We start from the raw sequence: 27,942 nt of genomic DNA, 5'->3' as shown, positions 1-27,942 counted from the left end.
TTTGGCTGGGAGCTTTCCTGACATCTCAGGAATTGTTGTGGGGTTGGTTTGTGCTTTACCAACCCCTGTGCCCTTCCCCACATCCGTCCCACTCCCAAACATCTGGAATTTGCATTTCAGGCCTTTTTTGAAAGGCGAATTTTGGCGTTGGTTTTGAAGAACCAGCCAAGAAAAAGAGGGAGCAAAACCCCTCAGCTCCAAAAGACCATAAAATCCACACTCCAAAAATTACCATAAATATTTTATTTATTTTTTAAATCAGTTATTAATTGATTTATTTATTAATTAATGTGTTTCTTTACTCTTCTAGCATAGGAATTCCTATAGGAAGCGCTCTGCTCTGTGCGTGGAAGATGCCTGTGCTTATTTACAAATGCCCCATAAATAAAAAATAATAAAATAATAAAAAATTAAAATAAATACCCCCAAAAAAATAAATGTACAGTACAGATTCCTATGGCTCCTTGGCTGGGAGATTCCCCAGGGACATCCTGGGAGTCCTTTCCCAAAGAAATCCGGGCAGCAGGGATAAAAGAAAAGGACAATAAAAAGAGATTTAATGCTTTGATCCGTGTCAGGAGAGGCTGCAAGGAGGGTTCTGAGCCTTCCCCTCCTCGCCAGCGATCGATCCAGGCTGGAATCAGGAAAATCGATGGGGTGGAGCAAAACCCCGAGGCAAAGCCTAAGGTTTAAGCTGGGCTTTGTTGAGTCAGGACCTGCTGCTGAGCTGGCTTTGTTCTTGCTGGTTTTTTTTGTGTGTTTTTGCATAGGAAAAACCTGGAGAAACAGGAGAAATCTGAGGCATGGGAGTCAGTCCAAGCTGGTTTCTCTATAATTAATATTTTTCTACATATCTCAGTGTCCCTGTGGATTTATCCTGGAGTAAAACAAGGCCGGAATTCCACCCTTATCTTTACACCCCTGCTCATTTTCAGGGCAGGGATTAATCCCAACTCGTTTAAATCCTTCAACACATCCCTCGTGTGGCCACCACAAATCCTTGTGCAAAAAAATAAAGTTACATTCAGGAAATGCCCTTGGAGTTCCACCGACTTCCTTGGATTTTGGGGTTTTTTTTTTTGGCCCAAATGTCCTCACCAAGGGCTGTGCTGGGGATGAAAGGTGGAACGGGCTCTGCTGATGTGCAAAAATAGGAACAGGACAAAATCAGCATTTCCCAAAGCAACTGGAGATGTCCTGGGCACACCTGGAGCTTTGTCCTTGGCATAACATTCGGAAAAACACCAATTTTTGGGGGCAGCCACCAATTATTTTGGCCTACAGGAAGACTGGGAATACCTGGAAGAAAATCCTCCCTGTGGAAGGGAGGAGGGACAGCTTTGACCAGGAGACAAAAATATTAAAAAAGGGGATTTTGGGTTTGGGGTTTTTTTTGGTTTTTTGTGGTTTTTTGGTTTTTTTTATCTCGTGGCTGCTACCAGGATGCAGGAATTGCCCAAATTCCCAGTGGGAACAAGAGGAGGGAAGCTGGATCCTTTCCTTGCTGTGTTGGGGTTAAAAAAGGATTATTGCTGCTGGGAAAAAATTCATTTTTCTGCCTTCCCTCGGAGTGGAGGCTCCTTCCATGAACACCAGGAATCCGTGGCACTGGGATTTGTAGGAATTTGTAGTCCTGGCAGGGTGGCGGTGGCACCTCGGTGACATCCCCGACAAGGACAGGGCAGGATCCAGCTCTGCCCTGGGGAGAGGAAACAGTGAGAGAATCTGGGTGATAAATGGGGAAATATGAGGGATAAATGGGAGAATATGGGGGATAAATGGGAGAATATGGGGGATAAATGGGAGAATATGGGGGATAAATGGGAAAAGATGAGGGATAAATGGGAGAATATGGGGGATAAATGGGAAAACATGAGGGATGAATGGAGAATCTATGGGATGAATGGAAAATCTGGGGTGTGGATGGAGAATCTGTGGGGTAAATGGGGAATATGGAAGATAAATGGAAAATGCGTGGGATAAATGGGAAATCTGTGGGATGAATGGGAGATAAATGGAGAATCTGTGGGATAAATGGGGAATTGGTGGGATAAATGAGAGAATATGGGAGATAAATGGAGAATATGGGGGATAAATGGAGAATATATGGGATAAATGGGAGAATCTACAGGATAAATGGGGAATCTGTGGGATAAATGAGAGAATATGGGGGATAAATGAGGAATCTGGGGATAAATGGAAAAACTGGGGGATAAATGGAGAATCTGTGGGATAAATGGGGAATCTGTGGGGTGAATGGAGAATCTGGGGGATGAATGGGAGAATATGGGGGATAAATGGGAGAATATGGGGGATAAATGGGAGAATATGGGGGATAAATGGGAGAATATGGGGGATAAATGGGAAAATATGAGGGATAAATGGGAAAATATGAGGGATAAATGGGAGAATATGGGGGATGAATGGGAGAATATGAGGGATAAATGGGAGAATATGAGGGATAAATGGGAGAATATGGGGGATAAATGGGAAAATATGAGGGATAAATGGGAGAATATGGGGGATAAATGGGAGAATATGGGGGATAAATGGGAGAATATGGGGGATAAATGGGAAAATATGGGGGATAAATGGAGAATCTATGGGGTAAATGGAAAATCTGGGGCATGGACGGAGAATCTGTGGGGTAAATGGGGAATGTGGAGGATAAATGGAAAATGGGTGGGATAAATGGGAAATCTGTGGGGTGAATGGGAGATAAATGGAGAATCTGTGGGATAAATGGGGAATCTGTGGGATAAATGAGAGAATATGGGGGATAAATGGAGAATGTGTAGGATAAATGGAGAATGTGTAGGATAAATGGAGAATCTGTGGGATAAATGGAGAATGTGTGGGGTAAATGGGGAATCTGTGGGATAAATAGAGAATCTGTGGGATAAATAGAGAATCTGTGGGATAAATGAGAGAATATGGGGGATAAATGAGGAATCTGTGGATAAATGGCAAAACTGGGGGATAAATGGGAGAATCTACAGGATAAATGGGGAATCTGTGGGATAAATGGGGAATCTGTGGGGTGAATGGAGAATCTGGGGGATGAATGGGAAAATATGAGGGATTTAAAGGATGAGCTTTAAGGTCCCTTCCCACCAAAAGGGAGGATCTGTGGGATCCGTGGAGAATCTGTGGAATAAATGGGGAATCTGTGGGACGAAAGTGAGAATCTGTGGGATAAATGGGATAATCTGAGGAACAAATGGAGAATCCATGGGATAAATGGAGAGAATATGTGGGGTGAATGGGAGAATATGGGGGATAAATGGGAGAATCTGTGGGATGAAAGAATCTGTGGGATAAATGGGGAATCTGTGGGATAAATAGGAGGATTTGTGGGATCATTGGCAAATCTGTGGGATAAATGGGGAATCTGTGGGATAAATGGGGAATGTGTGGGGTAAATGGAGAATCTCTGGGATAACTGCACAGACCACGCAGCCCTCTCTGTGCTCCCCCAGCCCCTGATCACTCAGCTCCCTTCCACCACCACCCCGGACCCTTGATTTCAGCCCCTGAGCCCCCCAAACCCCCCAGACACCCCCAGGCAGGGCAGGCAGAGGTGACCCCGCCTGGGGGCTGCTCCTCGCAGGGGTCAGAAAGAGACACCCGAGGTTCCCCGGTGTACCCAGGGGAGCAGGAGGGTCCCGGGCGGGGCCGCCCCTCACACGGCCGTCTCCTGCCCCCCGCCGGCCTCCTCCTTCTTCCCCTTCATCTTGCAGAAGCCGTGGAGGCCGCAGAAGCAGGCGAAGGTGAACTGGGGCATCACCGGGAGCTGGAGACCTGGAGGGGAACAGGGAGAGGAGGCAGGGCAGCAGCTGGGGGTGCACGGCCCCAAAATCCCAAACCTGGGGCATCACCTTGGAATGGGACTCCTTCCCTCCTTCCCTCCTTCCTTCCCTCCTCTTTTCTTTTCTGCTTTTCCCCTTTTTTCCCCTTTTCCCCTTTTTTCCCTTCTCCTTCCCTTTTCCCCACCCTTTTTTCACCCCTTCCCTTCCCTTCCCTTCCCTTCCCTTCCCTTCCCTTCCCTTCCCTTCCCTTCCCTTCCCTTCCCTTCCCTTCCCTTCCTTTCCCTTCCCTTCCCTTCCCCTCCCCTCTTTGTGTCCATTTTTTGCCATTTTTTTTGTTAAAAACCGCCCCAAAGCCCAGCCCACGCCACGGCCCAACAGCTGCAAAATGTAATTATGCAAAAGCAAGGCTGGGGGGGTTTTAAATAAGTAACAAATCCTGGCAGAAACGCTGTCTGAAGGCAAAGCTTCCTTCTCTCCCTGCTTGAATCCTCAGCTTTTCACCAAATCACAGAATCCCAGACTGGGCTGGGTTGGGAGGGACCTTAAAGCGCATCCAGTGCCACCCCTGCTGTGGGCAGGGACACCTTTGTCACCACCCCGGGGTGCTCCAAGCCTGGTCCAACCCGGCCTTGGGCACTGCCAGGGCTGCAGCATCCCTGGACACCCTCCTGGGCCGTTTCCTGATGATTTTACCCCAAAAAAGGCAGCGCTGGTGCTCGGGGAGGGGGTCTGGACTCAGGATTGGCACAAAGGACACGAGGAGCGAGGGCAGCCCGCAGGGTTTGGGGCGCTGTCACCTCCCCAGGCTCTGGGGACCCCCATTTCCCCACCCCACAGCCCTGACGGGCTGGCAGCATCCCTGGACACCCTCCTGGGCCGTTTCCTGATGATTTTACCCCAAAAGAGGCAGCGCTGGTTCTCAGCGGGGTCTGGACTCAGGATTGGCACAGAGCCCGGAGAGGTGACAGGATTTGGGGCGCTGTCGCCTCCCCAGGTTCTGGGGACCCCCTTTCCCCACCCCACAGCCCCGGCGGGGTTTGGATCAGCCGGAATTCCCAGCCGGGAGCAAACGGAGCAGGCGGAGGGAGCCCCGGCGGTGACAGCGGTGACAGCGGTGCCACATCCCCGCCCTCCCCTCGTGCCCCTTTCCGCGGGTGCAGCTGCAGCACAAAGGCCCAAAAATCGCCTTGAATTCCCCGCTGCGGCCGCGGCCATCTGGGAACCTGCGTGAGCATCCCAAATTCAAGCCGGGCACCGCTGGAGCACCGGGAGGGCAGCGGCGCTGAGAGCCCCGCTCGGAAATGTCCCTTTGTGTGCTCGGGAGCGGCACAGAGAGGAAAGAGCTCGTTCTGATAAAGAGGAAATTTATATTTATTGTCTCAGATAAATTTTATATCTATATATATATTTATTTATTTATATTCATTTATTTTTATATATATATGTATATATATATTTATTTATATATATATTCATTTATTTATATGTATATTTTTATATATGTATGTATATAAATATGTATGTATATGTATGTATATGTATATATATAAATAAATAAATACATCTATATAATGAAGAGGAAAATTCTTTTCTCAGATAAATTTATATATATAAATATATATTTTTATAGAAAAATACAAGTATATATAAATATAAGTATGTATAAACATAAGTATATATAATATATAAATATAAGTATATATTAATATATGTAAAAATATATACTTATATACTCTATATATTTTATTTATATGTAATACATACAACACATATAATATATAAATAAATATGTAAATAAAATGTGTGTATATATAATATATTTATTATTAAAATATATATTATATAATATATATTATATATAAAAATTATGTATACGTTTATATATATATATAAATTTTATATATAATTTATATATATATATATCATTTATCTGAGCATTTTTCTGAGAAAAAGGGCCAGGAAGCCCCTGGTACTCTTGCAAAGCATCTGCAGGGAAGAATCTTCCTCTCCCCCGTCCTTATTTGTTGCCAGGGGGCAAAAAATTTTGGGCTGAGGGCCCCGGGGGGACAGAGGGGGAACAGGAGGGGACAGGGACAGCGACAGGGGCAGTGCGGGGCCGCTCCAGCCCTGCCCACCCGGCTCTGGCCCATCCTCTCCTGGCTGCGGGGCTGTTCAATAATGAAATTAAACCACGCTGCCCATAATCCCCAGAGAAACCCCAGACCTCCCAGGCAGGTCCCCGGGGGCGCCCTGTGCCACCCCACGTCCCCGTGTCCCCCCCCTCCGCCTCCTTTTACCGACACAAAACCCCCCCGAGAGCCTGGGGGGTCCGGCTGGGACCCCACCAGGGACCTTTTGAGATGTTCAGAGGGGTTTGGAGCTTTTCAGGCTGACCCTGTGCCTCCCATTCAGGCTGGGGACAATGATGAATGAGCCCCGGAGAATGGAGCGGCCCAGCTGAGGCTGTTCCCCTTGAAAAGGTGGAAAAAGGGATGGTGGAGGAGCAGCAATAATGAAAAATAAAAATGAAACGAGCCGGTTTGGGGAGTGCTGACAGGAGCCCCGGCTGATTTGCAGGCTCGCCAGCCCCGCGCTGCCCTTTCCATTCAAGGCAGAAGATCCTGGGGATAAAACTGGGAGAGAATGAGCGGAGCATTAAAAATGTAAAGCTGGAGAATTCTCTTTTCGCCAACTGCATCACCCCGGGCCGTGTTTGTCACTGTCACGGTGATGAATTGGGAGCTGTCTGCAATCAGCACGCTCACTTTCATAATGTCACTTTTCCCCGAGCCCGGAAAAATGTCTTTCTGAGGCAGCTGGAGCGAGTCTGCTCCTCAACACAGCGATTCCCGTTTTTTCTGGGTTTGCCGGGCCTCAGGAAGCTCCTGGCACCAGCAGGGAAGGGCAGCAGGGGTGGCTGGGCTCAGGTGACACTGCCAGGTGACACCAGCGGCCGCCACCCCTGTGGGATGCTCAGGCACCCGCGCCTTTCATTCCGGCTGCTTCTTCTCCCTCAGCTTTCCAATTTCTGGGAGACACACTCTGCAAAAAATTCACTTTTTAGGGAATCTGTTGGAATAAACAGCAAGTTTTGTATTTGAACTCCTGGACTTCAGACGTTTTTCTCCCTCAGCTTTCCTATTTCTGGGAGACACCCTCATCAAAAAATTCACTTTTTAGGGAATCTGTTGGAAAAAACCAGCAAGTTTTGCATTGGAACCCCTGGATTTCAGAGGTTTTTCTCTCTCAGCTTTCCTATTTCTGGGAGACACCATCTTTTAAAAATTCACTTTTTAGGGGATCTGTTGGAAAAACCATCAAGTTTTGCATTGGAACCCCTGGATTTCAGAGGTTTTTCTCTCTCAGCTTTCCTATTTCTGGGAGACACCATCTTTTAAAAATTCACTTTTTAGGGGATCTGTTGGAAAAACCAGCAAGTTTTGCATTGGAACCCCTGGACTTCAGACGTTTTTCTCCCTCAGCTTTCCAATTTCTGGGAGACACTCTCTTTAAAAAATTCACTTTTTAGGGAATCTGTTGGAAAAACCAGCAAGTTTTGCATTGGAACCCCTGGACTTCAGACGTTTTTCTCCCTCAGCTTTCCAATTTCTGGGAGACACTCTCTTTAAAAAATTCACTTTTTAGGGAATCTGTTGGAAAAACCAGCAAGTTTTGCATTTGAACCCCTGGACTTCAGACGTTTTTCTCCCTCAGCTTTCCAATTTCTGGGAGACACTCTCTTTAAAAAATTCACTTTTTAGGGAATCTGTTGGAAAAAAACAACAAGTTTTGCATTGGAACCCCTGGATTTCAGAGGTTTTTCTCCCTCAGCTTTCCAATTTCTGGGAGACACCCTCTTCAAAAAATTCACTTTTTAGGGAATCTGTTGGAAAAAACAGCAAGTTTTGCATTGGAAGCCCTGGATTTCAGAGCTGCCATTTGCTGCTGGTCTCTTTCCTTAGGAAAGATTATTTGCAATGGAAATCTGGGCTGTGTTTTTTTGGCAGGGAGCAGAATGAAATTAAATAATTTGTGATGAAACGGAGGGAAAAATAATTTTAAAAAAATAATAATTTCATTTGCCTTTCGCCATAACTGCTACATCCAGTTTTTCAATCGAAGCTGAGTTGATTGAATATACCCAATGTATTCAGTTGGGTATTGAATAAAGCCAAGGATTTGAGGAGGAACTGATGGTTTTGGGATCACCAGCCTGGATTTTAAGAACCCCCGTGGAAGGGTCACAGCTGGGCCTTCCCTGCTGAATCCTGGGCGTTTCTGGGTGATGGGGATGCTCCATCCACAGAGTTTTGCCTGGGATTTTTTTTTGTTGTTGTTGTTCCTTTGATTTTTAAGCATCCAAAGTTCAGCTCCTGCCTCCCTCCTCTGTTGTGACATCCTCTCCCTGTGTGGACACAACCCCTTTCCCACACTCCTCATCCTCTTCCTCCCAGCCCCAAAATCCACCCAATTTAACATTTTTCCAGCCAACTTTTCAAACCCATTATTTCCTAGCCCGGCTTTTTATTTTTTCCCCCTCCCCCCCAAAAAAAAATTTAAAAAATACAAAAAAAATACAAAAAACTCAGACTTTTCGCTGCTTACAACCAATCCTGAGCCAAACCCCACTTCAAAGCCGCTTCTCTAATGAGCAGCCGAGCATTAACAACCCAACAACAGAGGAGCCAGAGGAGGGGATAAAAACCGACCTGAAAAGCAGCGCCATCCCTTTAAGGGGAGATAATGAAGGGAGAAGATGTTGCCTGGCATGTTTGCAGAGAATCGCTAATTAAAACATCGCTTCTGTAAAGTCTGCTGATGCCATTGATTCTTCCCCCCGCACGGTTAATTTGCTGCTGGCGAGGCAAAGTCGCCAGGGTCCTCATTATAAAAATTTCACCGGCTGCAGCTAATGGTTGTAATTAATAGGTGCAATAAATTTCAAATGGGCAGCCGGGGTGTTCATTAGCTCAGGGCTGACTCAGCACCGGTGGCCTCACCAGTTCCTAAATAATCCATTCCCAGGCAGCCGGGAGGAGGAGGAGGAGGAGGAGGAGGAGGAAGAAGGTGGCACAACCGGTGCAGTCCAAATTCCCCACCCCAAAAAAAAAAAAAAAAAACTTTTTATTTTTTTAAAATAAAATATCCGGCAGAGCTGGATAAATAAGTCCCAGATTTGTCTTTTTCGCCTCTTTTTAAAAAATTATTATTATTTATTGTCCTGCTGGTGAATTATCAGCGCAAAACTTCCCCAAGCTTTTCCCAATTTGGGGTGGGAGCAGCACTCCAGGAACTGAACCCTCTGAGGGAAAATATCCAACACCAACTCCTCACACCCAGGCATGGATCAAAGCCAGGCGTGGTTTGGGTCGAGGATATTTGGGATTTAACGTGGATTTTAATTTCCTGGCTCTTCTCCTGATCATCCTGAGCCAGGATTGAGCCCCAAACCACCCCAGGCTCCTCCTGAGCATCATTTCCCCCCCTGGAAAATCCCATGTGAGCACCAACCCTCCCAGAGGGGCTGATCGTCCCACAGGGCCCAGCTTTGATCGAAAAACTCTGCTTTTCTGCTCATTATCATCAGGCTGTAATTAAAATATTCATAATTAGCACCCAGATTATCCCCTGGCACCGGGAGCAGCGGGGCTGGGTGACCCTGGTGCTGCCAAGCCCAATCCCAGAGGGAATTTGGGAGCTGCAAATCGCAAAATTTGGGATCAATTTGGGAGCTGGTGCTCCCGTGCCTGCAAATTCCTCAGCCAAAATTTGGGAGCTGGTTCCACTGAGCCTGAACATTCCAAAATTTGGGCTGAATTTGGGAGCTCGGTGCTCGGTGCTCGGTGCCTGCACATTTCTGAGCCAAAGTTTCGGTGGAATTTGGGAGCTGCTGCCTCTGTGCCTGCACATTCCAAAAATTTGGGATGAATTTGGGAGCTGCCGCCTCTGTGCCTGCACATTCCTGAGCCAAAATTTGGGATGAATTTGGGAGCTGGTGCTCCATGCCTGCACATTCCTGAGCCAAAATCTGGGAGCTGCTGTCCCTGAGCCTGCAAATTCCAAAATTTGGGCTGAATTTGGGAGTTCCTGCCTCTGTGCCTGCACATTCTAAAATTCAGGATGTATTTGGGAGCTGATGCTCCATGCCTGCAAATTCCAAAATTTGGGCTGAATTTGGGAGCTGGTGCCCTGAACCTGTAAATTCCAAAATTTGGGATGAATTTGGGAGCTGGTGCCCTGAACCTGTAAATTCCAAAATTTGGGATGAATTTGGGAGCTGATGCTCCATGCCTGCACATTCCAAAATTTGGGATGAATTTGGGAGCTGCTGCCTCTGTGCCTGCACATTCCTGAGCCAAAATTTGGGATTAATTTGGGAGCTGCTGCCTCTGTGCCCACACATTCCTGCTTGGAGCTGCTTCACCTACAGCAGACCCCAAAATATAATGGGAAATTTGGGGTTACCCCATCCCTGGAAGTGTCCAAGGTGGGGTTGGACAGGGCTTGGAGGAACCTGGGGTGAGCTTTGAGGTTCCTTCCCACCAAATCATTCCAGGGACCATCCAGAGAGGATTTTCTTCCCCACCACAACATTTTGGGGTGCAGCAAAGCCAAATTACCAAACCTGGGGTGGTTTTGGTTGGTTGGCCCTGCTCTCCTCTCCTTGGCACCCTCATTCCAGGATCCCATTCCCGTTTGGAGCAACACTTAGGGGGGTAGAGGGACCAAGCCAAGTGTGAGATTTGGGGTTACCCCATCCCTGGAAGTGTCCAAAGTGGGGTTGGACAGGGCTTGGAGGAACCTGGGATGAGCTTTAAGGTTCCTTCCCACCAAATCATTCCAGGGACCTTCCAGGGAGGATTTTCTTCCCCACCAGGAAACTTTGGGGTGCAACAAAGCCAAATTACCAAAGCCGGGGTGGTTTTGGTTGGTTGGCCCCGCTGTCCCCACCTTGTCCCCCTCATTCCAGGATCCCATTCCCAATTTGGAGCAGCCCTGGAGGGGTGGGGACAGAGGGGCCAAGCCAAGCGTGTCCCCCTGAATGGCTCGGGGCAGGCATTGTCACGGGTGAATTTTCTGAATGAGCAAATCCTCATTAAAAAATAATTAAAACAGCCCGGCGAGATTGGCTTAATTCCTTTCATTTTGACGGATGGTGTTTGGTTTTGATGATTTATGTGCCAGCTCTCCTGCTCTCATTGTTGGAACTCATGGGATTTCATGATTTTCTTCCTTCCACACCTCCCTGAGTCATGGGATTACAGCTGAACCTCAGCTTTTTTCCCTTTTATTTTTTATTTTTTTTCTCCCTCCAAGGACTATTATTTTTAAAGATGCATTCCAGGCTGGTGAAATAAACTTGAAAGCCTGACACCCAAATGAGTCAAAGCTCAGGAAGTGAGAAAAGAGAAACTAAAGGAGGGAGAAATTGCTCGTTTCCTGCTCAGCGAGGGGGGGGAAACCCCACAGGGCTGGCGGGGGCTGCAGGAATGGGATGGGGTCTGTGGGGTGGGGATTGTGTGAATGGGGCTTGGATAAATGGGGTCTCTGTGGGATGGGATCAGCGAGAATGGGGTCTGTGGGGTGAGGTCTGGGTAAATGGGGTCTGTGGGATGGGGTTTGTGGGGTGGGGTTTGTGCAAATGGGGTCCATGGCAGTGGGATCTGCAGGAATGGGGTCTGTGGGGTGGGGTCTGGGTAAATGGGGTCTGTGGGGTGGGATCTGCAGGAATGGGATGGGATTTGTGGGAATGGGATCTGTGTGATGGGATCTGCAGGAATGGGATCTGCAGGAATGAGATATGTGGAATGGGATCTGTGGAATGGGATCTGTGGGGTGGGATCTGCAGGAATGGGATGAGATTTGTGGGAATGGGGTGTATGGGGTGGGTCTGTGGGGTGGGATCTGTGGATTGGGGTCTGTGTGATGGGATCTGCAGGAATGGGATGAGATTTGTGGGAATGGGGTGTATGGGGTGGGATCTGTGGGGTGGGGATTGTGTAAACGGGGTCTGTGGGGTGGGGGCTGCAGGAATGGGATGGGGTCTGTGGGGTGGGATCTGTGGATTGGGGTCTGTGTGATGGGATCTGCAGGAATGGGGTGGGATTTGTGGGAATGGGGTGTATGGGGTGGGGTCTGTGGGGTGGGGTTTGTGTAAACGGGGTCTGTGGGGTGGCCTCTGTGGGACAGGACCTACAGGAATGGGGTCTGTGCGATGGGACCTGTGGAAATGGGGTCTGTGGGATGGAACCTATGGAGTGGGGTCCCTGGGGTGGGATCTGCACCCCCCCTCCTCCCCACCCCCCCGGACCAGCAGATTTTGCCTCTGCACTTTTACAAATCCCGATTTGCCGAGCCCTGCCCTGGAGCTGAACCCTTCCTCCTCCTCCTCTCCTGCTCCCGGCCACCCTCCCCAGCCTCGTGACACCAGCCAGGCCCCACGGCCTCCTGGCAGCTGTGGGGCAGCCCCTGCCTGCCACAAACCCCAGCTCTGCTTGGGCTGAGTGCCCAAACTGCCCTGACCCCCCTTTTCTCCCACCCGGGCAGCACCCACAGCCCTGGGAATGCCCCTGGAAATGCCCTTGGAAATGCCCTTGGCCTCTTCCTGGCGCTTTTATTCCAGGGGATGCAGGTGGGGATGCTTTGAACCCTGTTGGAAAAGCTCCAAAATGCCAAAAAAACAAAAACCTCTCCCTCGGCCGGCGCTGAATGGGGACGGCCCCGCTGCCCCCGGGCGCCTTTTGTGTCCCCACCCCTCTGGTAAAGGCCTGCGAGGCTTCAGTGCCCCCTTTCACTCCTCGTTTGACCCCAAATCAATCCCAGAGGCTCGGAAGGGGCTCGGGGAGGTGGTGAGGAGGTGCCTGGAAGGTGGAGTCCCTCCCCTGTGTAGCCCATGGCTTTTCGCCCTACATGAGTTCGGGAAAGCATCACATAGGAATAAAAAGCCATAGACCACAGCAGAGGGCTTGGCAGGAGAGGCAGCGGCCTGGGGCAGAGGGGAGGGCAAAGGGAAAGGAGAATGAGGGGAAAACGATTCTCTGGGCTAAGCTGCCCTCCCTCCCTGTGACCAGCTGGGAGCACAAACCCAAAACCACGGCGGGCACGGGCCACAAAACCAGGCTGGGCTCCCCCCACAAAATTAGGGTGAATTCTCATCCCAAAGCCAGGCTGGGCTCCCATCCTAAAACCAGGCTGGGCTCCCATCCTAAAACCAGGGTGAGTTCCCATCCCAAAACCAGAGTGAGTTCACATCCTAAAACCAGGCTGGGCTCCCATCCCAAAACCAGGGTGGGCTCCCATCCTAAAACCAGGCTGTGCTCCTATCCTAAAACCAGGGTGAGTTCCTATCCCAAAACCAGACTGGGTTTTCACCCCAAAACCATGGTGGGTTCCCATCCTAAAACCAGGCTGTGTTCCTATCCCAAAACCAGGCTGTGTTCCTATCCCAAAACCAGGCTGGGCTCCCATCCCAAAACCAGGCTGGGCTCCCATCCTAAAACCAGGGTGAGTTCCCATCCCAACACCAGGCTGGCCTTCCACCCCAAATCCAGGCTGGTTTCCCATCCCAAAACCATGGAGGAGGAGCCGCTGGAGCCCGCAGGATCAATCCCATTTGTAGGGGACAAAGATAAATCCCATTTTTAGGGAGAAAGATAAACCCCATTTTTAGGGCCAAAGATAGATCCTGTTTTTAGGGACAAAGATAAACCCCATTTTTAGGGGACAAAGATAAACCCCATTTTTAGGGCCAAAGATAGATCCCGTTTTTAGGGCCAAAGATAAATCCCATTTTTAGGGCCAAAGATAGATCCCGTTTTTAGGGCCAAAGATGAATCCCATTTTTAGGGCCAAAGATAGATCCCATTTTTAGGGCCAAACACTCACCTCCGAGTGCAGCCTCCCCCTGCCCAGCAGAAGAAAATCCCGCAGATTTTCTTGTGAAAATCTGACTTTTCGGGCCACCAGGGGACTGGACCAGGAGCAGGAGCTGCAGGAGCTGCCCCCAGAGCTCACCTGGCTGCAGGGGCGGATGCGCGGCCAGGTTCACCCAACAGAGCCGCCTTTGTGGCCTCAGACAAAGGCCCAAAGAAAGGTCTGGCTGCCAACCCTCCTTCCTCCCCCCTCGGGCCTTTTTCGGGGGAGTTTCCATCTCTGGAGCCACCAAAAGAGGCGCTCGGGACAAGGTGACGCCGTTCAGCTCGGCCGGGAGCCGGGCACGGCGGGGAAAACCTCGGGAAAACCTCGGGAAAACCTCGGGGAAGCTCCTGGGGTGGCACCAGCAGTGCCCAGGTGTCCCTGGGAGAGCTCTGCACACCTGGGGTGGCACCAGCAGTGCCAAGGTGTCCCTGGACAAGCTCTGCACACCTGGGGTGGCACCAGCCATGCCCAGGTGTCCCTGGATGAGCTCTCTGCACACCTGGAGTGGCACCAGCAGTGCCCAGGTGTCCCTGGATGAGCTCTGTGCACACCTGGGGGTGGCACCAGCCATGCCCAGGTGTCCCTGGATGAGCTCTCTGCACACCTGGGGTGGCACCAGCAGTGCTCAGGTGTCCCTGGACAAGCTCTGTGCACCTGGGGAAGCTCCTTGGTGGCACCAGCAGTGCCCAGGTGTCCCTGGATGAGCTCTCTGCACACCTGAGGTGGCACCAGCAGTGCCCAGGTGTCTCTGGATGAGCTCTGTGCACACCTGGGGTGGCACCAGCAGTGCCCAGGTGTCCCTGGATGAGCTCTGTGCATCTGAGGGTGGCACCAGCCAGGACCCCGCGCTCATTAGCCGCTGTTAATTCGTTAATTGCCGGGGGGGCTGATGAGCTCAGGGTGGGAGATTCCCGGAATTCTTGGGAAATCCAGGCTCAGAAATGCGGGTTCTGGGAAATGCAGGTTCTCAGGGAGGGATTCTCTGCGGTTTGCAGTTGATAAGAGAACACGGCTGTGACCTACAAAGAGCTCCTGGGGCCAGGCCAGCTCTGAGCTGGCGTTTTCCCAGGGTTTTCTCTGTTTTATCCCCCCCGAATGGCGAGGGGGAAGGGGCACGGGGTGTCCCACCTGTGACACGGCCACGGGACCCTCCAGCCCCTCTCCAGGACCCCCCGCTGTCCCAAAACACGGGGCTGCTCCAGAGCATCCCAAAATTCCATCGCTGGGAGCAGGTGCTGGGCTGGGGGGACCTTTGGGGGAACCTCCCAGGTGTGGGGGGCACGGCAGGACCCCCAGATGGGTCCCTGCCCCTGCGTGTCCAGGACAGTCCCTGTGGATCAGCCCCAAACCTTCAGAACAGCCCCAAACCCTACAGATCAGCCCCAAACCGTACGGAACAGCCCCAATCCCTGTGGATCAGCCCCAAACCCTACGGAACAGTCCCAATCCCTGGGGAACAGCCCCAAACCCTACAGAACAACCCCAAACCCTACAGAACAGCCCCAATCTCTATGGAACAGCCCCAATCCCTACAGAACAGCCCCAAACCCTACAGAACAGCCCCAATCCCTGTGGATCAGCTCCAAACTCTACAGAACAGCCCCAATCCCTGTGGATCAGCCCCAAACCCTATGGAACAGCCCCAAACGCTACAGAATAGCCCCAAACCCTATGGAACAGCCCCAAACCCTACGGAACAGCCTCAGTCCCTACAGAACAGCCCCAAACCCTACAGATCACCCCGAAACCCTATAGAACAACCTCAGTCCCTATGGATCAGCCCCTAACCCTACAGATCCCCTCCAATCCCTACAGATCACCCCCAGTCCCTACAGATCGCCCCCAATCCCATCACGGACATCACAATCCCTTCATGGCTCTTTAAGACACACGGCCCTGGCGGTACCCACGGCCTCCCCACGGAGGTGGCACCTGGCAGGGCACACCCTGCTGTCCCCAGCACGTGTCCATCCCGGTGCCACCGTGCCCTGGCCGTGCCGCAGGGACCCCGGGGGTGCCTGGAGCCGCCGGCCGAGCGCGCTGAGCTCACCTTTGGCAGTGTGGAATGGCTCCAGTCCCTACAGAACAGCCCCAAACACTACAGAACAGCCCCAAACCCTACAGAACAGCCCCAATCCCTACAGAACGGCCCCAATCCCTACAGATCCCCCCCAATCCCTACAGAACAGCCCCAATCCCTACAGATCCCCCCCAATCCCTACAGAACAGCCCCAATCCCTACAGATCCCCCCCAAACCCTACAGATCAGCCCCAAACCCTACAGAAGGGCCCCAAACCCTACAGAACAGCCCCAAACCCTACAGAAGGGCCCCAAACCCTACAGAAGGGCCCCAAACCCTACAGATCCTCCCCCAAACCCTATAGATCCCCCCCCAAACCCTACAGATCAGCCCCAATCACTACAGATTAGCCCCAAACCCTACAGATCCCCTCCAATCCCTATGGAACAGACCCAAACCCTACGGATCCCCCCCAAACCCTACAGATCATCCCCAGTCCCTATAGATCCCCCTCAAACCCTACAGATCCCCCCCCAAACCCTACAGAACAGCCCCAAACCCTACAGAACAGCCCCAATCCCTACAGATCCCCCTCAAACCCTACAGATCCCCCCCAAACCCTACAGAACAGCCCCAATCCCTACAGATCCCCCTCAAACCCTACAGATCCCCCCAATCCCATCACGGACAGTGACAAATCTCTCGCTTGCTCCCTTGCAGCCCCTCAGGATGTGGCCCTGGCAGCACCCACGGAGGTGGCACCTGGCAGGGCACACCCTGCTGTCCCCAGCACGTGTCCATGCCGGTGCCACCGTGCCCTGGCCGTGCCGCAGGGACCCCGGGGGTGCCCGGAGCCGCCGGCCGAGCGCGCTGAGCTCACCTTTGGCAGCGTGGCACGGCAAGGGCGCGGTGCCAGCGGGCACGGGGCTGGCATCGCCCTCTCCGTCCTCTCCTCCCCGAGCCCCCACCTCGCTGCTCCGAGCCTGTTTTGGGACCTTTCCGTGGCTGCGCGGGCACAGGGATGGGGTGGGTGCGCTGCGAGGGGCTGGGAGAGGAGGGAGGGAAGGAGGGAGGGAGTGGGGTCAGGTATTTCTCCATCCCTGGCTCGGCAGGGCCGCTAACAAAGGCGCTATTGAAGTGCAGCCGCTCCGGTCTGTGAAGCAGAAACCTCTTGTATCTCCTCCGGTGCCTTTGATCTGCCTCCCCCCGGTGGGATGGAGATTACTCATGTCCTGCTGCTGCTGGGGCACGGCTGCCAGCGAGCCACGAACCCCCGGAATGTCCCGCAGACATCGGCACCCAGCACTCACCCGGCTGCTGCCCTCGCCGTGTCCCCAAACCCTCTGCCAAATCCTACAGAATGGCCCCAAGCCCTACGGAACAGCCCCAGTCCCTACAGACCACCCCCAGACCCTATGGAACAGCCCCAAGCCCTGTGGATCAGACCCAGTCCCTACAGTTCAGCCCCAAATCCTATGGAACAGCCCCAAACCCTACAGATCAGCCCCAATCCCTAAAGATCATCCCCAAACCCTACAGATCAGCCCCAGACCCTACAGAACAGCCCCAATCCCTACGGATCATCCCCAAACCCTACAGATCCCCCCCCCAATCCCTACAGACCACCCCCAGACCCTACGGAACAGCCCCAAACCCTATGGATCAGCCCCCAATCCCTACAGATCACCCCAGACCCTATGGAACAACCCCAATTCCTACAGATCCCCCCCAGACCCTATGGAACAGCCCCCAATCCCTACAGATCAGCCCAAATCCCTACAGATCACCCCAGACCCTATGGAACAACCCCAATTCCTACAGATCCCCTCCAAACCCTAAAGATCGCCCCCAATCCCTATGGAGCAGCCCCAATCCCTACAGATCCCCTCCAATCCCTATGGATCAGCCCAGACCCTATGGAACAGCCCCAATCTCCATGGAGCAGCCCCAATCCCTACAGATCCCCTCCAATCCCTGTGGATCACCCCCAGTCCCATCATGGACATGTCCACGGATCCCCGCAGATCCCAAACTTTGTGGGATCCGCGCCGGCGGCGCTGGGCCAAGCGCAGGGACCGGGAGGAGCCGCGCTCCGGGCCTCGCATTCCTCGGCTGTAATTAAAGCCGCTGCGCCGGGCGGAGGGGGAATTTCCCAAAGGGTTTTACTGGCGTCTGGACAAGGGTCAGACAATGAGAACATTTGACAGGGTGCCCAAATCCGCTGTAGCTTGGATACGCTCAAAGCCTCCCCCGTGCTCCTCCTCGGTCCCAGGCGCGGCTTTGGGGGAGGTTTGGGCAGGTTCGGGAGGTGGGGACGGCGCTGGGGGCTCTCACAAAACCCTCAGGGCCCTCAGATCGGCCAGGCTGCCCCAAAAATGCCAAGGCTTGAGCAGCACAAAGCCTGGCAGCACATTCCCGGCGGGATGGGCCTGGAAACCCCCGGGGGAGGCACCAAACGCACCTCGGAGACTCCCAGCGCTCGGGTCGGGCTTTGAAAAGGGCTTTGCTGCCTTCAGCAGGTCCCTGCCTCGCTCCTCGCCGATCCAGGGGGGTTATCCTGGTTTTTCCAGCCCCGGGGGATATTTGGGGTGCTCTGAAAGCTTGCACAGAATCCGTCCCAGCTTCCCCAAAGCGCCTCCGGAGCTCTCAGCCCCTCCTGCCTCTCTGGTGGGTTTGCAGCTCCTGTGGCAGCCAGAGGGAATTCCCACAGCAGCAGGGAGGCCCCTGGGTGCCCAAACGAAACCACCCAAAACTGGAGCTCAGGAGGATCCTCCACAGAGCCCAGCACCATTCCCAAGGCTCATTCACGGTTGCCACCTGCTCAGAATCCATCCCAGCTCCCCAAAAATGTTAAAGTTTAACCCTGAGATTTTGGGGAGCAGCTCAAACCAGAGTTTGGGCACAGATCCATTTGGGGCTCTCACTCCCTGCTGCCTCTCAGGTGGATTTGCAGCAATCCCTGGGTGCTCCTGTGGCACCCAGAGAGGCTCCAGTGTGAGCAGGGAGGCCCCTGGGTGCCCCCAATGGCAGTGCCCAAACCAAACCACCCAAAATCAGAGCTCAGGAGGATCCTCCAGAGATCCCAGCACCATTCCCGAGGCTCATTCACAGTTGCCACCTGCTCAGAATCCATCCCAGCTCCCCAAAAATGCCCAGAAATTTTAAAGTTTGACTCTCAGATTTTGGGGAACAGCTCAAGCCAGAGTTTGGGCAGGGATCCCTTTGGGGCTCTCACTCCCTGCTGCCCCTCGGGTGGATTTGCATCAATCCCTGGGTGCTCCTGTGGCACCCAGAGGGAATTCCCACAGGAGCAGGGAGGCCCCTGGGTGCCCAAACGGAACCACCCAAAACCAGAGCTCAGGAGGATCCTCCACAGACCCCAGCACCATTCCCAAGGCTCATTCACAGCTGTCACCTGCTCAGAATCCATCCCAGCTCCCCCAAAATTTTAAAGTTTGACTCTCAGATTTTGAGGAGCAGCTCAAGCCAGAGTTTGGGCAGGGATCCCTTTGGGGCTCTCACTCCCTGCTGCCCCTCGGGTGGATTTGCAGCAATCCCTGGGTGCTCCTGTGGCAGCCAGAGGGAATTCCCACAGCAGCAGGGAGGCTCCTGGGTGCCCAAATGGAACCACCCAAAACCAGAGCTCAGGGGGATCCTCCAGAGATCCCAGCACCATCCCTGAGCTCATTCCTGCTTTTCCCAAAAGCTCCCAGGAACGGGGAGAGCCCAGGACACACGAGATGGACAAATCCAAGCGAGAGATGGACACAAATAAAGAGCTGGGGATGGACGGGAGGGATGGACAGACGGACAGACGGATGGATGGACGCTCCAGAGCAGAGCCTGGAACACCTCAGTTCCCCACTGAGATCCTCCCCAGTTGCATCCCAAGGAGGTGGGAGCAGCCTCAGGTTTGGGGCATCAGCTGCAGGTCCCCCTCCCCAGCCCCACGCTGGCTCGTGACCCATCAGGCCCCAACTCCTGGGGGATTTTTCAAAGTTTAACACTCAGATTTTGGGGAGCAGCTCCAATTCCTGGTGGATTTTTATAAAGTTTAACCCTCAGATTTTGGGGAGCAGCTCCAGTTCCTGGTGGATTTTTCAAAGTTTAACCCTCAGATTTTGGGGAGCAGCTCAAACCCTGGTGGATTTTTTTAAAGTTTAACCCTCAGATTTTGGGGAGCAGCTCCAGTTCCAGGTGGATTTTTCAAAGTTTAACCCTCAGATTTTGGGGAGCAGCTCCAATTCCTGGTGGATTTTTATAAAGTTTAACCCTCAGATTTTGGGGAGCAGCTCCAGTTCCTGGTGGATTTTTCAAAGTTTAACCCTCAGATTTTGGGGAGGAGCTCCAATTCCTGGTGGATTTTTTTAAAGTTTAACCCTCAGATTTTGGGGAGCAGCTCAAGCCCTGGTGGATTTTTATAAAGTTTAACCCTCAGATTTCGGGGAGCAGCTCCAAATCCTGGTGGATTTTTCAAAGTTTAACCCTCAGATTTTGGGGAGCAGCTCCAATTCCTGGTGGATTTTTATAAAGTTTAACCCTCAGATTTTGGGGAGCAGCTCAAACCCTGGTGGATTTTTCAAAGTTTAACCCTCAGATTTTGGGGAGCAGATCAAACCCTGGTGGATTTTTCAAAGTTTAACCCTCAGATTTTGGGGAGCAGCTCAAACCCTGGTGGATTTTTTTAAAGTTTAACCCTCAGATTTTGGGGAGCAGCTCAAGCCCTGGTGGATTTTTATAAAGTTTAACCCTCAGATTTTGGGGAGCAGCTCAAACCCAGGTGGATTTTTTTAAAGTTTAACCCTCAGATTTTGGGGAGCAGCTCAAGCCAGAGTTTGGGCAAGGATCCATTTTCAAGTGGCTCCAGCCCAGGCAGATTAGATCCCCTAATCACATTTCCAAATGGGGGATTTAGAGAATATTTGTCGTTGTAACAATGTCCTTTCCCAGCCTTTCCCTCATTACACCCAGACTTTTTGGTTCCGTGGGAAAAGAGAGCTCTGGAATTATCTGTGGTGCAGCTGAAGCTGCTCTGGGTGTCTGTCACTTGCACATCCCATGGATGGGGTGATTCTGGGGTTATTTATGGATTTGAATCAGCTTTCTCATCACCACCCAATTTTCTACTGAGAGCTGCTTGAACAGAACCCAAATCTGTGCGGAATTCCTGACAAATCTTCCAGGAATTAAAAGGAAGAAGGTGAGGAACCCCCCCAGATCCTACCAAGCTCAGCAGAGCAGAGGCCAGGGTGAGACCACAGCATCTCCAGCGCCTTTGTGGGGCCATTCCAGGGAAATGTGCCCCAGAAATCCCAATTTCCAGCCACAGCAGCACCACAGCTCCCTTCCCCATGGAAAATCCGCTTTGGGAAGGGCCAAACCTCTCCTGAATTTCCAGGTGCACACACACACACAGAGCCACAGGCTCCTTGCAGAGCACAGGATTTTCCACCCCTGGCTGCTTCTGCACTTTATTCCCATTGGGATGCTCCTGCCCAGCCCTCTCAGGAGCACAGGCATTGCTCCCAGGCAGCTCAGGAAATGTTTTCCTTTCCCACTGGCAATTCCAGGCATTCCCCACATCGGGAATTTTGTGGGAAGAGTGGGGCTGGGGAGGTGCTGAGGGGACAGGGCTGTCCCCACACCAGTGGCTTTTCCTCAGTGCCTGAGCTTGCAGAAATGTTCCCCCAGGACAAGGAGGGATATTTTACATTTTATATTTTACATTTTATATTTTACATTTTATATTTTACATTTTACATTTTACAATTTTACAATTTTACAATTTTTTAATTTTTTAATTTTTTAATTTTTTATTTTTTTAATTTTATAATTTTATAATTTTATAATTTTATTTTACATCTCCAGTTTGTTTGTCCCACTCAGCTTCAGGCACAAAACCAGCCTGAGGGAGCTGCACCCTCTCCTTCCCACTTTTCCATCTGCAGCAGCTCACCACTTCCAGCCCTCCTTCCCTCTTCCCCACTTATTTTAGGTGAAAAGGTTTTTGACTTATGACTTATTTTAGGTGAAAAGTTTTTTCTTTTTACCAAGAAAAAAAAATTCCTCCAGCCCTAAATAATTTCATTCTCAGCTTGCTGGAAAAATTCCAGATAAATTCATTTCTGTTTGACCCAACAAATCCATCCTGAGCAGGGAAGTGACCCTTGGAGATGCCCCAGGATCCCAAAATCATCACTTGAGAGTGCCAGGTCCCAGCCCAAAGCCCAAATCCCTCTACTCCCCTTTGCAGAGAGAGCGCTGATCCCTCTGGATTTATTTCCAGCTGGAAGGATGGGAGAGGGATGAGGTGATAGCCCAGGTCTGTTCTGCCCACTCCATTCCTATCAGCAATTTCTCCATGCAGCCCATGAGGAGAGGGCAGCAGCAGCTCAGCAATCAGGTAAGGCCCCGGCTGACCAGACCCTCCTGGGCCTTTTAGCACAACTGTGGTCACAGATATTTCAGCTCCTGCTGCCCCAGCTGGAATCAAGTCTGGGCTGGGAGCAGGAGATGCTGGAGGAGCCAGGGGGATTTGTCTGGGTTTGCCAGAGCAGCCAAGGGATGGTGAGGGATGGGCTGGGATGGGAGGTCAGTGGTGGGGATCACTCAGGGATGGGGATTGATGGTCTGGATGGGGCAGGGATGGGGATTGATGGTCTGGATCACTCAGGGATGGGGGATTGATGGTCTGGATATGGATCTGGGTCAGTTCAATGGTCTGGATCACTCAGGGAGGAGGGATTGATGGTCTGGGTCTGGATCTGGATCAGGTTCAATGGTCTGGATGGGGCAGGGATGGGGGAATTGATGGTCTGAGTCTGGATCTGGGTTAGAGTCAGTGGTCTGGGTCAGACAGGGATAGAGGGGATCGATGGTCTGGATCTGGATCAGGCCCTGGCAGGGATGAAGGGTCGATGGTCTGGATCAGGCAGGGATCAGGGGTGGATGTTCTGGCTCCATCAGGGATCAGGGGTCCATGTTCTGGCTCCATCAGGGATCAGGGGTCCATGTTCTGGCCCTGGCAGGGATGTGGAGCTGCAGCTGAGCCCCCCTGGGCAGTGCAGGGGCTGGACCCAGCTGAGGAGGTCCCTGCTCCCCTCAGAGTTCAGGGACTGGGGAGATGGGCTGAGGGTTCAGTGGTCAGGAGTGAGCAGAGCACAGGGAACACAGAGAGCAGGAATGAGCAGGGCCAGGGGAGGATGGAGCCTCTGGGGGTTTGTCCAGGGGTAAATTGAAGGCAGGGTGAAACCATGAACAGGACCAGTTGAGGATGGAGCCTCTGGGGTTTGTGCAGGGGTAAATTGAAGGCAGGGTGAAACCATCAGCTCCACAGGGGCCACTCCAGCCCCCCTGGGAGGAGCCTCCCGTGGGATCAACCCCATCTTGGTGACTCCAGGGACGCCACCCTGGGCACAACCTTGGCAAGGAAAGAGATCAACCCTTCTCCCACATCACCCACCAGGGCTGAGCCCTCCAGCACAGGCACGGGGGCAGTTTTGGGGATTTAGAGAATATTTGTCATCCTAACAATGACATTCCCCAGCCTTTACCTCGTTCCCCAAGCCACGACTCTTGGACTTTTTGGCTTTGTAGGAACACGTCCCATGGGAAAAGGAGGCTGCAGAGCATTTCTCATACAGCTGAAGGGCAGAGGCTGGCCAAGCTCACACAGCTTCTGCTGCTCTCCCAAGGGTTGGGAATCCCTGCCTGGGCACTGAGGGGCCGGGTTTGCTCTGGGTTTGGGGTTTCAGGGTCCTGCTGAGCACAGGGAAGGACCTGAGAGCCAAGCTCAGCTCCTCAGACCATCACAGGTGCAGCAGGCAGGGGTGGGTGCAGGAAATGTGGGACTGGGATCCCACATGGAGCACATGGATTAACCCCTGCAGGGCCAGCCTAGAGCCCGCTGAGGGCTGGGGGCACTCGGAGTGTCCGAGGGGAGGCAGGTGTGGGACATTTGTGCTCTCCAGCCCTGTTACTCCCTGTAATTTCCTGGTTTTCCCTGTTATTCCTTGATGTTCCCTGTAATTCCCTGTTGTTCCCCATTTTTCCCATTTTTTCTTGTTGTTCCCTGTTGTTCCCTTGTAACTCCCTCTTATTCCCTGTAATTCCCTGTTATTCCCTGTTGCTTCCCATTTCACCCCATAATTCCCTGTTTTTTCCCCGTTATCCCCCGTTGTCCCCTGTTATTCCCCATTTTTCCTGTAATTCCTTGGAATTCCCTGTTGCTCCCCATGTTTCCCATTCCCTGTTATTTCCCATTTTTCCCTGTAATTCCCCCATTATTCCCCATAATTCCCAGCTATTCCATGTTTTTCCCCGTTGTCCCCAGGGCCTGCTCCCATCCCACTGCCCCCTGGCACCTCTCACCCCCAGCAGGAGCTGACCAGCACCCAGCGTCCCTTTGCCACCCCGAGCTGTCCCCTGCCCTGAGCAGGGCCCTGAGTGCCGCTGTCCCCTCCCAAGGGACGGCCACACCCTCGGGGGACACCCAGACCTGTCCCAGACCTGTCCCAGACCTGTCCCAGACCTGTCCCAGACCTGTCCCCGAGCTGCTCTCCCCGCCTGGAGCCAGCCCAGCCACCCTCCCTGGGGACACACAGGCACCGCGAGGGGACATTTTTGGAGCCCCTCTGGGCACTCCCTGCCCTCTCATCCGAAAAGGGACCAGGGCTGGGCTCGCCCTCGCCTCTCCTCAGAGGGAATTTTCCCTTCTGGCAGGGAAAAATCCTCATTTCCCTGAGCGGTGCACACACGTGCGAGCCCCGCGGCGCGCACGGAGACCCCAGAGCAGCCCCCAAATCCCTGCAGGAGCCCAAACCCCCTCGGCAGCACCACACACCTGAATGAGCAGCGGCTCCAGGTGACGCCGAACCCGCGGCAATTCCCCTCTCCGAGCCCTTAATCTGCCGTTCCCCGGCTGACATCACCGCTCAGGTTGATACACGCACCGCTCCCCTTATCTTTCTTTGGGATTACCTCATCGGAGAGGGCTCGCAGAGCCTTCCTCTCACCCTCATCCTCCTCTCCCAGCTCGGAGCTGCAAGTTTGCCCGGAGGAAGGAGCGGCTGGATGCGGTTCCAGCTCTTCCCTCCCGCATCCTTCCAGCATCCAGCGGCTCCAGACCTGCCCGGAGCCCTTCGGAAACCAAACCGCACCTCGCGCAGCCTCCGCGGGGTTTATCCCCACCGCGAACAATGCCCGAGTGTTTCACGCACACGCACAACCCCGTCCGGCTTGGCCTGGGCGAGATAAAAAACTTCAATTCCCATTCCGGCCCTGGAATGCAAGAGTTAAACGAGCTCACGTGTAATTAACTGCTAACTACGTTAACATGTGTTGCATGTAATTCTCTGTCAACATAAATAAAGGGAATACAACACGAATATACCCACACACCTCCCAAATATTCACACAGAGACGAATTTCGGCCAGTTCGGGATTATTTTCACCCAAAACAAAGCCAGTTTCATGATTATCTTTCCTCCCGAGCTACCTCCACAAGAACAGAGCCACAGCAAGCCCCAACCGCAACAGCTCCACGAGAATGAAATCCCCACATTCCCACATTTTCAGCTCGGATCGCTCGGGGATGCTCCGGGCTGGGGATGCTGCCCAGGTGGGGAGCGGGGGATGCCGGTGCCCAGCGCCGGTCCCAGCGCGGGCCGAGCGCTCCCCCGGTGCCCCCCACGCACCCAACTCCTGCAGGCAACGCTCCAGACAAAGAAAACCAGAGAAAAAAAAATAAATAAACGAAAAAAAAAAAACCAAAAAACGCCGTCTTACTTTTTTTTTTTCTTTTCCTCCTCTTTTTTTTTTTTTTTTTTCTGCTTTTCTTTCCCCTTCCTCTCTCGTCCCGCAGCTTCACCCGCGGGGACTCCAGAAATTCTTTTTTTTTTTTTGGTGGGGCGGGGGGGGAATCTTGCAAAGCAACTTCAGGAGGTGCTCGGAGCCGAGAGGAGGCACCGGGGAGGGCTCGGCCAGGCGGAGAAGAGAAGGAACAAAAGCCCGAGCGGTGCTGAATAAGGTGCCTTCCTAATTGTGCAGGGGATTGTGGTGAGGCTGTGTGCGGCTGCGGGGCGGGAGGGGGCGGGTGAAGGGGCGATGGGGAGAGGCCTCGCTCCCTCCCTCCCTCCCTCTCTCCGCAAGCCCTGAGCCGAGCTGCTGCATAAATTCTCTCCTGGCTCTCCATCCCTCGCCTCCCATCCCCGGCGCTTTCCCATTCCCCGCACGGCGGATGCGGGAGCCAGGGCACGGCCCCTTCTGCCCCCCACCCCGGGCACCGATTCCGCCTCTCCGCTGCTTTTCCCGGCTGGGTTTTTCTCCCGCTTTCCCCCCTTCCTGCTTTGTCTCCGGCCCCGTCTCGCAGCCGAGCAGACACAAAAGAGCCTCTGACCTGGGAGGAGAAAATTCCCCTTTTCCAAAGGGGAAAAAAAAAAAAAAAAAAAGCCCACCCGAGCTCCCCGCGTTTTGAGCAGGGAGGGGAATTAAAAATAGCTGGGCTAGTTCGGGCTGGGAGTTCATTGCTGCCCTAATGAGTGTAATTAGCGGGGTGAGGGTGGAAGCGGCTTCCCCTGCGGCTTCCAAGGGTTTTTTTGGGGGGAAAACGGCGTTTTCCCGCTTCCAGGAGCTGTCCCTGGGTCACCTCAGCCTCCAACCAGCGGGGTTCAGACAGGATTAAATCCCAAACCCACCCCGAGTCCTCCGGGGCTTGGCAAAGCAAAGACGAGTGGGATTTGGGACTTTTTTTTTCCCTCTCATTTTCGTTGCTATCCCTGCACCTCAGCTCTCCCAAATCCCGGCTGGCAGCGGAATAAGGGGGGATTCAGCGGGGATTTAGGCGGGCTCGGGAGCCAGATCCTCCTCCCGTGGCATCGCCTCAGCCCCAGCGGGAGCGGGGCTGCTCTGCCCCGGGCACACGGGAGGCCCCTGGGGGTGAGCAAGGATCCTCCGTGCTCTCTGCCCTCTAAATAACCCCCAAAATCCGAATTTCAGCCGTTCATTTCGGCTGCAGGGCTGCGGTGAGGATGGAGCAGGGGGTTCCATCCTGCGCACCCTCCCCTTAAATAAAGGTGGGATCATTGATGGATTCCCCTGATGCGCCGGGCAGCTCATTAACTGCCGGGCCTAATGAGCTGCTGGGCTTGTCCAGCGAGCCAGGAGGGTTGGGATGGGGGGATAATGTTGGACCTGGGCATGGGATTGCCAGAGCAGGAGGTCCAGGAGTGGGCTGAGCCCTCTCCAACATCTGCTCCGCTCTGACATTGTGCTCACTTGGGCCTTTATTTTTATTTTTTTTTATTTTTTTAATTGTCTTGATGTCCCTCATTTGCATAATCCCCCATAATGCAGCGCAGCAGGACTTTTGCTCTGAGCTAATAAATAGACGACAAAAATAAATGTGTCATTTAAGATTTGCTTCCATCCCTTGCCTTTGTGAGGGAGCTTTCAGCCGGGAATGACGCTGCCGGCGTGGATCTCGCAGGAGCTGTCAGCCCGGCCTTCCCCTCGCCCCTGGTGCTCAACTTTGCCAGATGTTTTCAGCAGAACTCGGCAGCCAGCAGCGGGAAAAGGCGGCTGTGGAATAGCGGGATGCGCTCCTGGCAGCCCAGGGATTGCTCCCAAAGCTCTTTCCCCAAATCACCCCACGCCAAAAATATCAAAATTATCCCCCAGCCCACCCAAAGGCGCCTTGTTGTGGTTCTGCGTCCCGTGATGGGCAGGCAGGTGGCTGAGGTGTTTTATTTTTGGAGTGTTTAATTCAGAATTCCGGAGCGCTGTGATTTCCTCGCCTCCCCTGAGCCTTGCCCGGCTCTCCTCTCACCGTGGTGTTGAATTACTGATGAAATTCTGTTCCCCGAGCTGAGAAAAGGAGGAATTGCTGGGCCATGAATATCCGAGTGGGCTCAGGGAATGCATCTTTTTGCTGCAGGATTTCCCCCTCGGGTTCCACAAGAATTGATTTGTCCCCTTCCAAGAAATCCTCTGGATGGAGCTCGGGATATTGGTGGGAACAACAGAGATCCCATCCCAGAGCAGTCAAAGCAGGCTCCGGGTGTCAAAACGAGATTTTAAAATAAATTCACTTGGTGCTTTCCCAGGATGGAGCTGGGCTGGAAGATCCCAGGAATGCAGAGCACCCCTGGAATGTGAGGATGCTTGAGTCTGATGGAGCAGTGGGAGCCCTCAGATCC

General features: G+C 52.8%; 1 protein-coding gene across 2 annotated transcripts; it reads right to left on the bottom strand.

Moving 5' to 3' along the window:
• Nucleotides 1-228: 228 nt before the first annotated feature.
• On the bottom strand, nucleotides 229-26,043 carry BLACAT1 (BLACAT1 overlapping LEMD1 locus). 2 transcript variants are annotated; one of them, XM_071450201.1, is made up of 3 exons: nucleotides 25,535-26,043; nucleotides 3,647-3,801; nucleotides 229-1,699 (listed from the first exon to the last, which is right to left on the bottom strand). In XM_071450201.1, exons 1-2 carry the CDS (start codon nucleotides 25,938-25,940, stop codon nucleotides 3,683-3,685), a joined length of 525 nt encoding a protein of 174 aa, XP_071306302.1. In that variant the 5' UTR covers nucleotides 25,941-26,043; the 3' UTR covers nucleotides 229-1,699; nucleotides 3,647-3,682. The 2 variants fall into 2 exon arrangements, with proteins under 2 accessions (XP_071306302.1, XP_071306303.1); XM_071450202.1 differs by lacking the exon at nucleotides 25,535-26,043 and adding an exon at nucleotides 16,629-16,708.
• Nucleotides 26,044-27,942: the final 1,899 nt, after the last annotated feature.

Source organism: Agelaius tricolor, unplaced genomic scaffold (assembly GCF_023055355.1).
Source record: "Agelaius tricolor isolate 1412-34295 unplaced genomic scaffold, bAgeTri1.0.p SCAF_30, whole genome shotgun sequence".
In the NCBI taxonomy this organism is placed as follows: domain Eukaryota; kingdom Metazoa; phylum Chordata; class Aves; order Passeriformes; family Icteridae; genus Agelaius; species Agelaius tricolor.
Note: the sequence above shows the minus strand (reverse complement) of the source record. Positions and strands in the feature narration are given on the sequence as shown.